The sequence below is a fragment of the Solanum stenotomum genome, chromosome 5 (assembly GCF_019186545.1).
Source record: "Solanum stenotomum isolate F172 chromosome 5, ASM1918654v1, whole genome shotgun sequence".
In the NCBI taxonomy this organism is placed as follows: Eukaryota; Viridiplantae; Streptophyta; class Magnoliopsida; order Solanales; family Solanaceae; genus Solanum; species Solanum stenotomum.
Genome location: NC_064286.1, coordinates 6,544,837 through 6,557,905, shown reverse-complemented (window position 1 = coordinate 6,557,905; position 13,069 = coordinate 6,544,837). Strand labels below are relative to the sequence as shown.

Here is a 13,069-nt window from a genome sequence, read left to right as displayed (position 1 = left end):
CCTTTTTATGGCGAGTTGTATATATTTTATTATACATAGTTTTCTTTGGACTTAAAGTTTGTATTTAAGTCTTATGAACTTTTATTTCAGTTTTTAAGCTTTGTATGCTTGAATCAGTTTTCCGCTTGTAGTCAGCCAGGATGAGGGTTCGCTTGGGGACCAGCAATGGTCTTCGAGTGCCAGCCACGTCCAGGGTGTAGGCTCGGGTCGTGACACATACAGAGTGTGAACATCATATGGCAACTCTTTAGTGGATTACTTAACAATAGCTCTGTATTTTAAGGAAAAATTGCAAAGTAACCCTAAGTATAAGGTCAAAGAAATGAAGGTTGACTTACATAGAGTGTTTGAGCTAAATGTAAGTGAAGCAAAGTGAAAGAGAGCCAAAAAGGAGATTCTAGAGACTCTAGGGGTGTGTTTGGTATGAAGGAAAATGTTTTCTTGAAAAACAAGTAGATTTTTGACTTATTTTCTCATGTTTGGTTGGTGAGTAGAAAATATATTTCGGAAAAGATTTTTAGTGTTTGATTTATGAATGAAAAACATTTTTGAGAAATATCTTTTATTTTTACTAGAGTAGTGTCACACCCCTTCCCCTTTTTTACAATTGTTAAGGATATGACGATTTTTTAAAAAAAAAAATGATTTTTTTTTGAGTCGCCACTTAAAATTGGATTCTTTAGGTGTTTCAAGTCACCTGTTATTCCTAATTTAAAAAAGAAAAAAAATATTTTATTTTTAGTCTACGAAAATAGAGATTGGGTAAGAAATTCTATTGACCGGAGGGAAGGTGTGAGGCACCCCCGAGTACCGTGGTTCTAGCATGGTCGCTTTATTAACTCATGTTTGACTAAAATAATTTTTGGATAAAGAAAGTAAATTTGTGTTAGTTACTAAATTTTATTTTATTTTTTTAAAAAAATGATTAGCCTAGGAGCGTAACCGCACACAAGACCACTTTTTAGAAAAAATACACACCAAGGATCGTAACCGAACACACGGTGGTATTTAATTATTATGTTTTTTTTAAAAAAAGACTGAGAATTAATGACTCAAAATTTATTTAATAATGAGAGAAAAAAAAAGGGAACTTGTTGCAACATATAGACCTGAAAAATATTCTTTTTGTTTTTTGTAAATTGCTGATTAAAGGATTAACGATTTTATTTTTTTTTTAAAAAAAAGAATCAAATAAATATTAAGTATCACTATTTGACGATAACAAAAAAAAAGTATATATATTTTTTTTTAGAAAAAAAGAATAATGACTAAGCCCCTTTTAAAGTAAGTAGTGATAAAAAAAAATTATTTTTTTATTTTTTATATAATTTCAGAAAATGATCACTTTTAGAAAAATTTTCAATTTTACACAAAATGGTCATATGCTCTTTTGAAAGAAAATTGCGAAAATAGCCAATTTTATCTAATAGTTTAATTACTAACTAAAAGTAGCCGATTTTGTATTTTTATTTCAATTGCCATTTCACATATTTATTTAAGAGAAAGAAAAATAGAATTTATGAAATGATCAAATTTACATTTTTTTGCAAAAATGACCAGATTTACATTTTTTTGTAAAAATGAATAGATTTACATTTTTTATTTTTTATTTGCAAAAAAAAAAAAAAGCCCCTTTTTTTTCTTAAAATGACCAGAAAACTAAGATAAAAAAAGACTTTGAAATTGTTGTTGTTGTTTTTTTTTTTATCAAAAGCATGAGTTATGTATCAACTTCATAATGACAAATATAGAATTAACATCTAGTTTAATAATAGAACACAAATATATAATAACAACAAAACATAATTTAACTAATTCCAATAAGGTTATGTATCACTTCATAATAATAAAGATAGAATTAACACCTAGTTTAATAATAAAACACAAATATACAATAACATAGAAACACAATCATATTAAGTATCATAACATATTTAACTAATTCAAATAAACTAAACATAATAATTTAATAAAAAATATAAACATGCTTCATTATTTTTTGAAGTTACATTGCAAAAAGTAAGGAAAGAGATATACCTAAAGAGATGATGACAAAACAACGGTGAAAACAAAACTTAATTGAACTCTCAAAGACCACCAAAGATGAAATATATATATATATATATATATATATATATATATATATTTTATTTTATTTTTCTTTTAGAAGTTATGATTTTTCCTCTTCTAATTTTCTGTTCTTGTTCTTTTTTTTCTTCCTTTTCTCCTCCTTTTGAAATGAAAGAAGAATGGGGTTTAAATAGGTGTGGAGCATTAAAACCCCCACTCTTCGTGAAAACTTAAGAGCCAATGCATGCATTGGACTCTTTGTTTTCTCAAGGTGCCATCCAAGATGACCAATGAAATTTTCTCTTTTCTTTTTTCTTTTTTTTTTCCAAGATAAAATTAATTAAAAGACTGCATTGCCCTTTTAGATGACCCATTTATTTTATTCATTAATTGAATAATAGCTAAATGGGTCATCTGAAAATTTAGAATAGACCCAAAATGTCATTTTAGATGACCCATTCTTTTATTCATTAATTGAATAATAGCTAAATGGACCATCTGAAAATTTTAAAATAGGCCCAAAATTGATCAAGACCCAAACATCAAAAGAAAAGGACAAATTACTTAACTACACTCCTTTACTTACCTTAATATCCATTTATCCCTACTTATTTCAAAAATTTCAAAAATCCCTTATTTACCTATGTATCCCGTGTATAACGCTATGTATCCCGCTATGTGGAATGTATCAAACCTAATGTATCCCGTGCACAACGCTATGTATCCCGCTATGTGGAATGTATCAAACCTAATGTATCCAGTGCACAACGCTATGTATCCCGCACACATCATTTTTAAGAGATTTTTGGTAAATAGAAAACTAGAAGGATATGATGTTATTTAGTACTTATGATATGTGGTTCCTATAATTTATACTTTCAGTCCACTAACACAAAATCTAAACATCTAAACTATTTTGAAGATCAAACACAACAAATAGGGCAGAAAAATAACAATAAAAAATAAAAACAAAATAAAATAAAATAAATAAAACTCAAGCAACAACTTAAACATGAACTTGAAGAACATTAACAAAACAATACAAATCCGACATCAAAACAACTTAAATGGTTAAAAAAAATGTTATAACGACGGATTTGGATAGAGGATGAGAAGGGGAAATGATTGTCATAGATTTTCGAATGAATAAAGGTCGCCGAAAAACTCTGCCAAAAAATTTATTGACGGATTTTGTACATAAACTATACATCAAATGATATCCCTTGAAGAGCTCTACACTTTTATGTAAAGGATATAGGACGGGGATGACCGAAACTTCGTAAATCTAAAGAAAAAGGTGAAGATTTATGTTTGGTTTTTCTTAGATCTACGGAGTTTGGCTATGGATATGAACGAATGGTTTGCGGATTTGTGTAGAGGAGGGTGAAAGGAAGAAATGGTAAAATTTTGGAGATTTTTCCGGCCAAGGGGTGGTGGCTGCCGGCAGCAGTGGCGGTGGCCGGCTGGCGGCAGTGGCCGACCGACGGCAGGTGGAAGTAAAGGGGAGAAGAAAAAAATAAAAAATGCCAATAAAAATTTGATTTTTGGGGTTTTGTATTTTTGGTAGGGTCCCATAAGAACCCTTGGATCAAAAAATCATGGATGATTGAGATTTAATCTTGACCATTTCTATTGGACCGAGTCAAAATTGATTGGGCCATCAGAATTTGGTCTAAATCAACCCAATTCAAAAATTGGGTCATTTGGACCAATTAAAAAACAATATAAACAAAGACAAACTACCTAAAATACAAAACAAAAAATATAAGAAAAGAAAAAAAAACATAAAAAAAAACATACTATATATTGTAGGAGTAAAATAAACACGTCAAAAATTAGGTGTTCACAACATTCCCTCTTTGCTTGGAAACATGAAGAGTTTTCAAGCGAAGAAAGTGAACGAGGTGGCTAATTTTTGACTGTTTCAAACTCCATTGAAGCCATTTTGAAAAAGATGACCGAACCTTGCTTCAGGGGTTGCCTACATATCCTTGATTAAAAGGAAATCAGGTCAGTGTAGTTCGAGAAACTTTGATAGCTGAAACTATCAGAAAATGCGGTCAAAAGATTGCTTCACATTGCTTGTCATCATCTACTGTCTATAATTACAAAGAAAAAAGCTAGAGAGCTATCCCTCTCTACATTATAAGAGTTACAAGATCCCTACTTGATGTTTTTTCTTAGGGTCTCGTCTTGATCTTCGACTTGCTCTGTGCGTTATCTTTGATATTGATCTTCATGCTCTCTTGCTGGCTGATGGATCATTCTCAGGTACATGTTTTAACTTGAGTTGGCGGTTGAAACTCAAAACTCAAGATCACAAAATGAAGAACCTAGAAAGGATGTGTTTCTTTTAGGGAAGAAAAAAAAATCTTGAACTACTAGGACGTATGACCCTAGAAAGAAAAGGAGAAGTGGGGTGTGTTGCCCTGAGAGTTCCCAATAAGACGTATTGTCTTTATGGATTGTCCTAAGATTGGGTGTATCCCCAAAAACGTGAATATGACGTGTATAACCCATGAATGCTGGTGCGTATTGCTCAAGATATGCATATGGTGCGTATTGCCCATGAATAGAGAATTGATGCGTATTGCATGTGAATAAGGACTGGTGCATATTGCACATGGAAGAAGACTAGTGTGTTTTGCACATGAATGCAATATCGATGTGTATTGCATGTGATTTGGATTGGTACGTCTTGCTCATGAAAGAAAGACTGGTACGTTTTGCACGTGAATAAAGGACGAGTGCGTATTTGCACTGAATATAGATTGGTGCGTATTGCACGAAATTCAGACTGGTGCGTATTGCACGTGAATAAAGAAGGGTGTGTATTGCACATAAATAAGGGACGTGTGCGTATAACACGGAATTTAGAGTGGTATGTATTGCCCGAAGCTCTCGAATTGAGAGGCAAGAATGCGAATAACATGAGATGAAACAACAAACATGTGAAGACTTTGGAGGACTTCCCTTTTGTGATGTTTCATTTTTCACTTGTAATCCCACATTTTATTTTATTCATGTGTTGAGCAAAAGAAAGAGAAAATTGTTAGTTTAAAGTGGTGGTTGGTTTGTGGCCTTGATGCTCCGATGACTTGACCATACTCCTGACCAATTTCTCCAACTCTACTCCAAATTCTTGGTTGAACAACCTTTGAAGCTTCATCTTTGTCAATTCAGGGGCCTTGGTCTTTTTGGTACTACCAAATATCATGGTGCGACTGATGTTCCAAAGGATGAATTTCTCTGTTGAATATTTTTCATGACTTAAGAGACTATATCGTGTTCCTTCACGAGTTTTCAGTGAAGATTTAAGGCGTTTTTAGTCCTTGCTCAATAGCATGTCAACTCGGATACTCAACTTTACTTTTGGGAACCCGTAGTAGGCTTTGCAATATTTTACCTTATTTTGTCAGGAGATTATACCGAAAAGACTAGAAAAATATCAGACTTAATAGTGTGAAAGATTGGATCAAGAAAGACTATAAACTTAAGGAAGGGCATTCTCTTTTGAAGAAAAAAAATGAGAAAGAGAACTTATCTGGAGGCATATGTCGACTTTGAGTGAACAATGACATGCACTTTGGACTTGACCCCGGATCCACTTGAGTTGTTTAATTCTCAAAATCTGAACCATTATCAATTAATAACTGATCTATGTATTTTTCATGTAGAGGTATCGAGAAATGGTGATCTTTGCAGATTTCTCCCAACTAGTCATTTTCATGATGTTCTCTTCTTTTATCTTAAGGTGCCCCACAAGGATTTTCGCCGATAAGATTTTCTCTATTGTCATCTTATGGTGCGTATAAAGGTTTTCACCGATAAGACTTTTTCTCATTTTTTCTCATTTTTTTTGACTCGACAAAGTTGTCTTTGATGATCTATTGTCCGTGCAAGAAACATCGAATCTATTGTTCTCAGAGTTGATCAAAATGTTGGTTGCTAGAATAAAATAAAAAACGGAATCAATTTGACTCTATTCTATCAAAAAAGAAAAAAAATGCCCCAGTTTTCTATAGATACTGGAATATTAATTATTATTTTTTTGGTATGACCGAACCCCAAAGGGTTGCCTACGTATCCTTTCGGAATCAGGTCAAACGTAGTTCAAATTTTCAAAGAGAGGTTTCTTTGGATTTTTTTTTGAAAGAGATGCCTTTGTTCTCTCAGCCACAAACTTGTCACATTATCTTAGAACACATTAGATGTAGTATGTTTTGACTGCGTCCGCATTAACAATTAAGCCTGTGATTTTTCCCTCCACATCAGTAAGGTGTAAGGCTCCTTTGGACAACACTTCCTTGATAAGATATGGACCTTGCCAATTTGGGGCAAACTTTCCCTTGGCCTCTTCTTGGTGCGGGAGAATGCGCTTTAAGACCAGTTGACCTACTTCAAAGTGTCTTGGGTGCACCTTTTTGTTTTATGCATGAGCCATCCTTCGCTGATAAAGCTGACCAAAACAGACGGCCGTCAATCCCTTCTCATCTATTAATGTGAGCTGCTCTAGTCGGGTTTTGACCCATTCAGTATCTTCAATTTCAGCCTCGACATTAATTTGAAGAGATGGAATTTCAACCTCCGCTGGTATCACAGCCTCAGTCCCATACACCAGCAAATAAGGAATTGCACCAATCGAGGTGCACACTGTTGTGCGATATCCTAAAATGACAAAAGGCAGCTTCTCATGCCATTGTCTAGTGCCTTGAACCATTTTCCTGAGAATCTTTTTTATATTCTTGTTGGCTGTCTCCACAGCTCCGTTGGCCTTTGGTCTGTATGGAGTAGAATTGTGATGCACAATTTTGAACTGCTCACATACCTCATTTATCAAATTGCTATTAAGGTTTGCAGCATTATCTGTGATGATAGTTCTTGGGATACCAAAATGACAAATGATGTTTGAATGGACAAATCCACGACCGCCTTCTTAGTGACTGCCTTGAAAGTGATTGCCTCTACCCATTTAGTAAAGTAATCAATTGCGACCAAAATGAATCGATGTCCATTAGAAGCTTTTGGCTCAATTGGTTCGATGACATCCATTCCCCATGCAACAAAAGGCCAAGGAGCGGCCATTGGGTGCAACTCTGAAGGAGATGAATGAATGAGATCACCATGAATTTGACATTGATGACATTTTTTCACAAAGCGAAAACAATCCCGTTCCATGGTAAGCCAGTAATATCCTGCTCGGAGTATCTTTTTCGCAAGGACATATCCATTCATGTGTTGTCCACATACCCCAGTATGTATTTCATTCATGATCTTCTCGGCTTCTTCAACATCCACACATCTCAATAAGTTCAGATCTGGGGTGCGTTTATATAAAATTTCCCCGCTAAAAAAGAAACCACTATCCAGATGTCTAATAGTTCTTTTTTGGCTTCCATTGGCATGTTTGGGACATTTCCATGTTTGCAGGAAATTGCTGATGTCTAGGTACCACGGCTCACCATCTGATTTTTCTTCCACAGTGTTACAATAACCATGTTGGTCCCGAAGTTGAATCTTCAAGGGACTGATACAAGTGTTTCCAGGATATGGAAGCATTGAGGCCAAAGTAGCCAAGGCATCTGCCAATTCATTATGAAATCTGGGGATGTATCTAAACTCGATGGACCTAAACCTTTTGCTATGATCTTCCACACATTGATTGTAGGGAAGAAGCTTGAGGTCTCGAGTTTTCCATTCGCCTTGAGCTTGCCTAATAAGCAAATCAGAATCTCCCAACACAATCAATTCTTGCACACCCAAATCTATTGCCATATTTAGACCCATGATGCAAACTTCATACTCTGTTGTGTTGTTTGTACAGAAGAAACGAAGTCCAACTGTTGCAGGGTAATGCTGTTCTGTGGGTGATATGAGAATTGCCCCAATCCCTGTGCCTTTTTTGTTTATTCCTCTATCAAAGTATAATTGCCAGGCCTGATTTTCATCTAGATCTACTTCTTCAATTGAGTTAATCTCTTCATCTGAAAAATATGTATCTAGTGGTTCGTAGTCGCCATCGACTGGATTCTCTGCCAAGTAGTCTGCCAGAACTTGAGCTTTCATTGCAGTTCGAGTGACATATATAATGTCAAATTCAGTGAGCAAGATTTGCCATTTCGCGAGTCTACTAGTTGGCATTGGCTTCTGAAAGATGTACTTCAAAGGATCCATCCTAGATATGAGGTAAGTTGTATAGGACAAAAGGTAATGCCTTAACTTTTGAGCTACCCAAGTTAGGGTGCAACATGTCCTTTCCAAGAGGGTGTACCTGACCTCATAACTAGTGAATTTCTTGCTCAAGTAGTAGATAGCTTGCTCCTTCCTGCCTATGGAATCGTGTTGGCCGAGAACACACCCAAATAAATTATCTGTCACTGAAAGATATAGAAATAGAGGCCTATCAAGTTTAGGCGGGACCAATCGGGAGGTTTAGACAAATATTCCATGATTTTTTCAAAAGCTTGTGGACAATCCTCCGTCTATCTGACAACAACATTCTTTTTCAAAAGTTTGAAAATGGGCTCACAAGTGGTTGTGAGTTGAGCAATAAACCTGCTAATGTAGTTCAACATCCCAAGTAGACTCATAACTTTAGTCTTATTTTTCGGGGGTGGCAAATCTCGAATGGCTTTTATTTTGGAAGGATCCAATTCGATTCCCCTTCTACTGACAATAAAACCCAGAAGTTTTCCAGATGGAACTCCAAATGCACATTTTGCTGGCTTAAGCTTGAGATCATATCTTCTCACTCTTTCAAAGAATTTTCTCAGATCTTGCATATGGTCAGCTTGTGTTTTAGACTTGATGATTACGTCATCAACATATACTTCGATTTCTTTATGCATCATATCATGAAACATGGTGGTCATAGCCCTCATGTTAGTTGCCCCAACATTTTTAAGACTGAATGGCATGACCCTATAGCAATAAGTCCCTCATGGAGTGGTGAAAACAGTTTTCTCAGCGTCCTTTTCGTCCATCAAGATTTGATGATACCCCGCATAGTAGTCCACAAAAGATTGAATTTCGTGTCTGGCACAATTATCAACTAGAATGTGGATATTAGGCAAGTGAAATTTGTCTTTTGGACTAGCTTTGTTCAAATCCTGATAGTCAACACAAACTCTTGTCTTTCCATCCTTTTTCGGCACAGGAACAACATTTGCAACCAAGTAGTGTAACGAATGGTTTGGATCACATTTGCATTTAGTTGTTTCATGATTTCTTCCTTGATTTTTTCACTCATGTCCGATTTGAATTTTCTTCTTTTTTGTTGGATGGGTCGAAAATCAGGATGAGTAGGCAACTTATGGATCACTAAATCAACACTCAAACCTGGCATGTCATCATAGGACCAAGAAAACACATCTTTGTATTCAAACAAAGATTGTATTATGGCATCTCTAATTTCCTTCTTGACATGAAGATTTATTTTTATTTCTTTGACTTCCTCATTATTTCCCAAATTGATGGCCTCAATTTCACTAAGATTAGGCTTAGGTTTGTGCTCAAACTGTTCCAATTCCCTATTAATTTTCCTAAAAGCCTCTTCTTCATCATATTCAATCTCTCGACTCGGGGATTCAAGAATAAACAACTCTTTGAGATTTGGGAGTGAATTCCGCGTGCATGTCATGTTATCAAAGCCGGCATTTACAGAACTGAAAAATGGAGAATAAGAATCAGGGGAGGAAAAAGACAAAATTTACTATGAAACTGGAATTTCATTTCATTGAAATTAAAAAAGGATAGAAGGGTTGACATTAAAACAAAACACTTTCAAATATTCAGATCACAACCCTGATAACAATAAAATACAAAAGAGTAGCAAAACAAACTACCAAGACTCCTTCCTTATGGGGAAATGAGCGGCTTCCCAATTGTTTAACTCAACACCTGAGCCCACGAGCTGCACATCGGCATGACTTGTACCTTCACCAACTTGGACCATGTTTACTTCACAAAATAACTGACTAAGATCCTGAATAACATCTTCAATGTCTTCATGAGTAAAACAAGCTTCCATTTCTGGGCCCTGAGGCTTGATAAAAGAATGATAAATATGGGGAATCGGTTGTGGCAATGTCTAATCAGTCCTTTTGTGGTTCTTAGTCTCATCTCCATTTCTCTTGATTTGTTTGTACCTGAGGCCAGAGGTGCCTTGGTTCCCTAAAAGAGTAATGAGATCCACAATTCCTTGCGAACATAGTCCCAAACCTATACCAGGTTGACAACCATATTTGAGCATTGTCGTTCCTATCATTGAATAGGAAGAAGAGAGACATGGTTGGATAGTGGGGTCAACTTCTCTAAAGCGATCGACTGATACGGCCTCAAAAGACTGATAAATAATGGATTCACATCCTTCTTTTGCCTCAATGTATGGAATAGAGGGATCTATGTAAATAGGTAAATCATCTTCCCCATGCACAATGATTTCCTGATGGTTGTGTTCAAACTTAACAACTTGGTGTAGAGTTGATGGGACTGCCCGAGCCATGTGGATCCATGGCCTTCCCAATAGAAAATTATAAGATGTGTCCATGTCCATTACTTGGAACACAATCATAAAGTCCACCGGTCCAATTGTCATGTTTAACTTGATTTCACCAATGGTATCCCACCTTGAGCCGTCATAAGCTCGAACAAATATATTACTGGGGCGACTTCTGTTAAGGCTAATTTTCAAGTTTTGCAGCGTAGAGAGAGGACATATGTCTACCCTGGATCCCCCATCTATCATGACCCTCTTTACATAGTACCCTTCACATTTCACAGTAAGAAGCAATGCTCTGTTGTGTCCATCTCCCTCTGTGGGCAACTCATCATCAGTGAAAGTGATGGTGTTCGACTCAAAGATGCGCTTGGCCCATTTTCTCTAACTGATTTACCGTGTTCTCCTTCTATACATGTGCTTCATTCAAAATCTTATTCAACACACGACGATGTTCTTTTGAGTGCAAGAGTAGAGATAACAAAGAAATCTGTGCCGGGGTTTTCTTCAATTGTTCCACAACAGAGTAATCTGGAACCTTAATCTTTTTTAGAAATTCTTCTGCTTCTTCCTCAGTAACTGCTTTCTTCGGTGGTACTTGGATGTTTTGAGTCATCTTTCCTTTTCTTAATTCTTCTGGAGAATAACATCTTCCAGAGCGTGTCAACCTTCCTGTTTCATCAACCTCTTCAAAAATCTCCTTTCCTCGGTAAACCACAGCGATTTTGTTATAGTTCCAAGGGACAGCCTTTGAATCAGCTACCGAAAGCTATTGGACGGGCTTAACAAAGATAGGTCCTTTCAACTTTGCCAAGCAATTTTGGTCCTGTTATGTTAATGAAAAACCCTTTGATACATACAACTTCAGCATACTTGCTCGAACTTCAATCCCCTTCGAAACCCCCGAGACACACAAAACTTTGGTATCAAGGTTGACACCTTCCACACTCAAAGATGCAACTGGTTCTAAAATCTTTATCGAATTGTTTTCCTCTTCGATCTTCCTAAACAACTTTCCCATTTTGCCAAGGAGTTTGTACTCTTGATCATCGCAGATCATACCCACTAAATTGTTTTGAGCTAGAAGTGGGTTATTAGTCACATTGGGAGTGTTTTGATCATCTGTCACAACGACCACTCGATGATCGATTAGCTTATCTATCGCCCCCTTCAAGGTCCAACAATTATCAGTGTTGTGTCCTAGGGCCCTTGAATGATACTTACATCTTTCATTGGCTTGGAAACCTAGAGAAGTTGGATTCAGACGATGTGGTGAGATAGACCCAATCACTCTTATCTTTCTTAACTTTTGAAACAAGCTGGAGTATGACTCTCCCAATGGAGGGAATTTCCTTTTCTGTCCCTGCTCTTGAGCATAATGTTGCATAGGAAGAGGGTTGTAAGGGACCTGATAGGGTGGTCGTTGTGGGCGAAGGTTTCCTTGAGTTAAGGCCCGAAAATGTGGGCGATTAGGAGAATGCACATATGACTGAGCATTGAAAACCGTGTATGGAGATGGAGATACTGGATATTGAGGGACATAAGGTAGTAATGTTGAGGATAGCTAGATTGTCCCTAAAGTGGTGGGTAAGGACAATTAGAATTCCTTTGAGCACCCCTTGACCCTGATGCTAGCGAAAAAACTCCCTCTTTTCTTTTACGATTTCCAAAACTGCATGAACCACCTTAAATGGCCTGTGTGGTCTTTGATTGCTGCCTGGCTCACGATCCTTCCTGTTTTGAGGCCACTTTCGACTATTTCTCCAATTTTGATTGCTGTGTGAAACGGTCTTCCCATTGCGGCTGTCAGGTGGTGGAAATAGTTAGGATCTTGAGCCTCTATGAAGATATCAACCAATTCTTGCTCATCTAAAGGTGGTTTGACCCGGGCTTCTTGTTCCCTCCATTTGATAGCATACTCTCTAAAGCTTTCATTTGGCTTTTTTCTCATAGTAGAGAGTGTATTGCGATCTGGCATAATGTCGACACTGTACTGAAATTATCTAACAAAATCTTAAGCCATATCATCCCAGATGTGCCAGTGGGAGATCTCTTGGTCTATAAACCATTCTGAGGCAACACCAGTCAGGCTCTCACCAAAATAAACCATGAGCAGTTCCTCTTTACCCCCTGCACCTCTAATTTGATTGCAGTATCTCTTGAGGTGAGCTATGGGATCACCATGCCCATCATACTTATCAAACTTAGGGGTTTTAAATTCAGGTGGCAAGTGGACATTTGGGAACATACACAAGTCTTTGAACGTGACACTTTTGTACCCTCCTAGCCCTTGCATACTTTTCATGTGTTGCTCGATGCTTTTCATTTTCTTCAACATTTTCTCTCGCTCTGAGAGTTGAGGGCCCCCCTCAACATCAATAGGGGAGCCGAATTGTACAGAGTTAGGGCCCCATAATGCTATCCCAGGAGTATAGTATTGCTCTGGATGGACGGTGAACAATCCCTCTTGAGCTGCTCTATGCGTCACAGTTGGTTGTGGGA

General features: G+C 36.8%; 2 protein-coding genes across 2 annotated transcripts; both read right to left on the bottom strand.

The window, feature by feature from the left end:
• Positions 1-6,499: 6,499 nt before the first annotated feature.
• On the bottom strand, positions 6,500-8,951 carry LOC125865512 (uncharacterized). Its single transcript, XM_049545708.1, has 4 exons — positions 8,600-8,951; positions 8,342-8,447; positions 6,961-8,245; positions 6,500-6,886 (listed from the first exon to the last, which is right to left on the bottom strand). The coding sequence occupies exons 1-4, from the start codon at positions 8,949-8,951 to the stop codon at positions 6,500-6,502; spliced, it is 2,130 nt and encodes a 709-aa protein (XP_049401665.1).
• Positions 8,952-10,159: 1,208 nt separating this feature from the next.
• Positions 10,160-12,545, bottom strand: LOC125865510 (uncharacterized). Its single transcript, XM_049545706.1, has 4 exons — positions 12,263-12,545; positions 11,441-12,091; positions 10,983-11,326; positions 10,160-10,882 (listed from the first exon to the last, which is right to left on the bottom strand). The coding sequence occupies exons 1-4, from the start codon at positions 12,543-12,545 to the stop codon at positions 10,160-10,162; spliced, it is 2,001 nt and encodes a 666-aa protein (XP_049401663.1).
• Between the last annotated feature and the right edge of the window lie 524 nt (positions 12,546-13,069).

What these genes read in the sequence shown, in the direction of transcription:
- LOC125865510 (XM_049545706.1), bottom strand. Translation starts at nt 12,545, where the DNA reads ATGCCAGATCGCAATACACTCTCTACTATGAGAAAAAAGCCAAATGAA. An exon ending in GGGGATTGAAGTTCGAGCAA is followed by an intron (nt 11,327 to 11,440) that starts GTATGCTGAAGT and finishes AGCTTTCGGTAG; the next exon opens with CTGATTCAAAGGCTGTCCCT. An exon ending in AGATTTTGAATGAAGCACAT is followed by an intron (nt 10,883 to 10,982) that starts GTATAGAAGGAG and finishes TTGCCCACAGAG; the next exon opens with GGAGATGGACACAACAGAGC.
- LOC125865512 (XM_049545708.1), bottom strand. Translation starts at nt 8,951, where the DNA reads ATGAGGGCTATGACCACCATGTTTCATGATATGATGCATAAAGAAATC. An exon ending in TGCTCAACTCACAACCACTT is followed by an intron (nt 8,448 to 8,599) that starts GTGAGCCCATTT and finishes TATATCTTTCAG; the next exon opens with TGACAGATAATTTATTTGGG. An exon ending in TTCACTAGTTATGAGGTCAG is followed by an intron (nt 8,246 to 8,341) that starts GTACACCCTCTT and finishes CCTCATATCTAG; the next exon opens with GATGGATCCTTTGAAGTACA.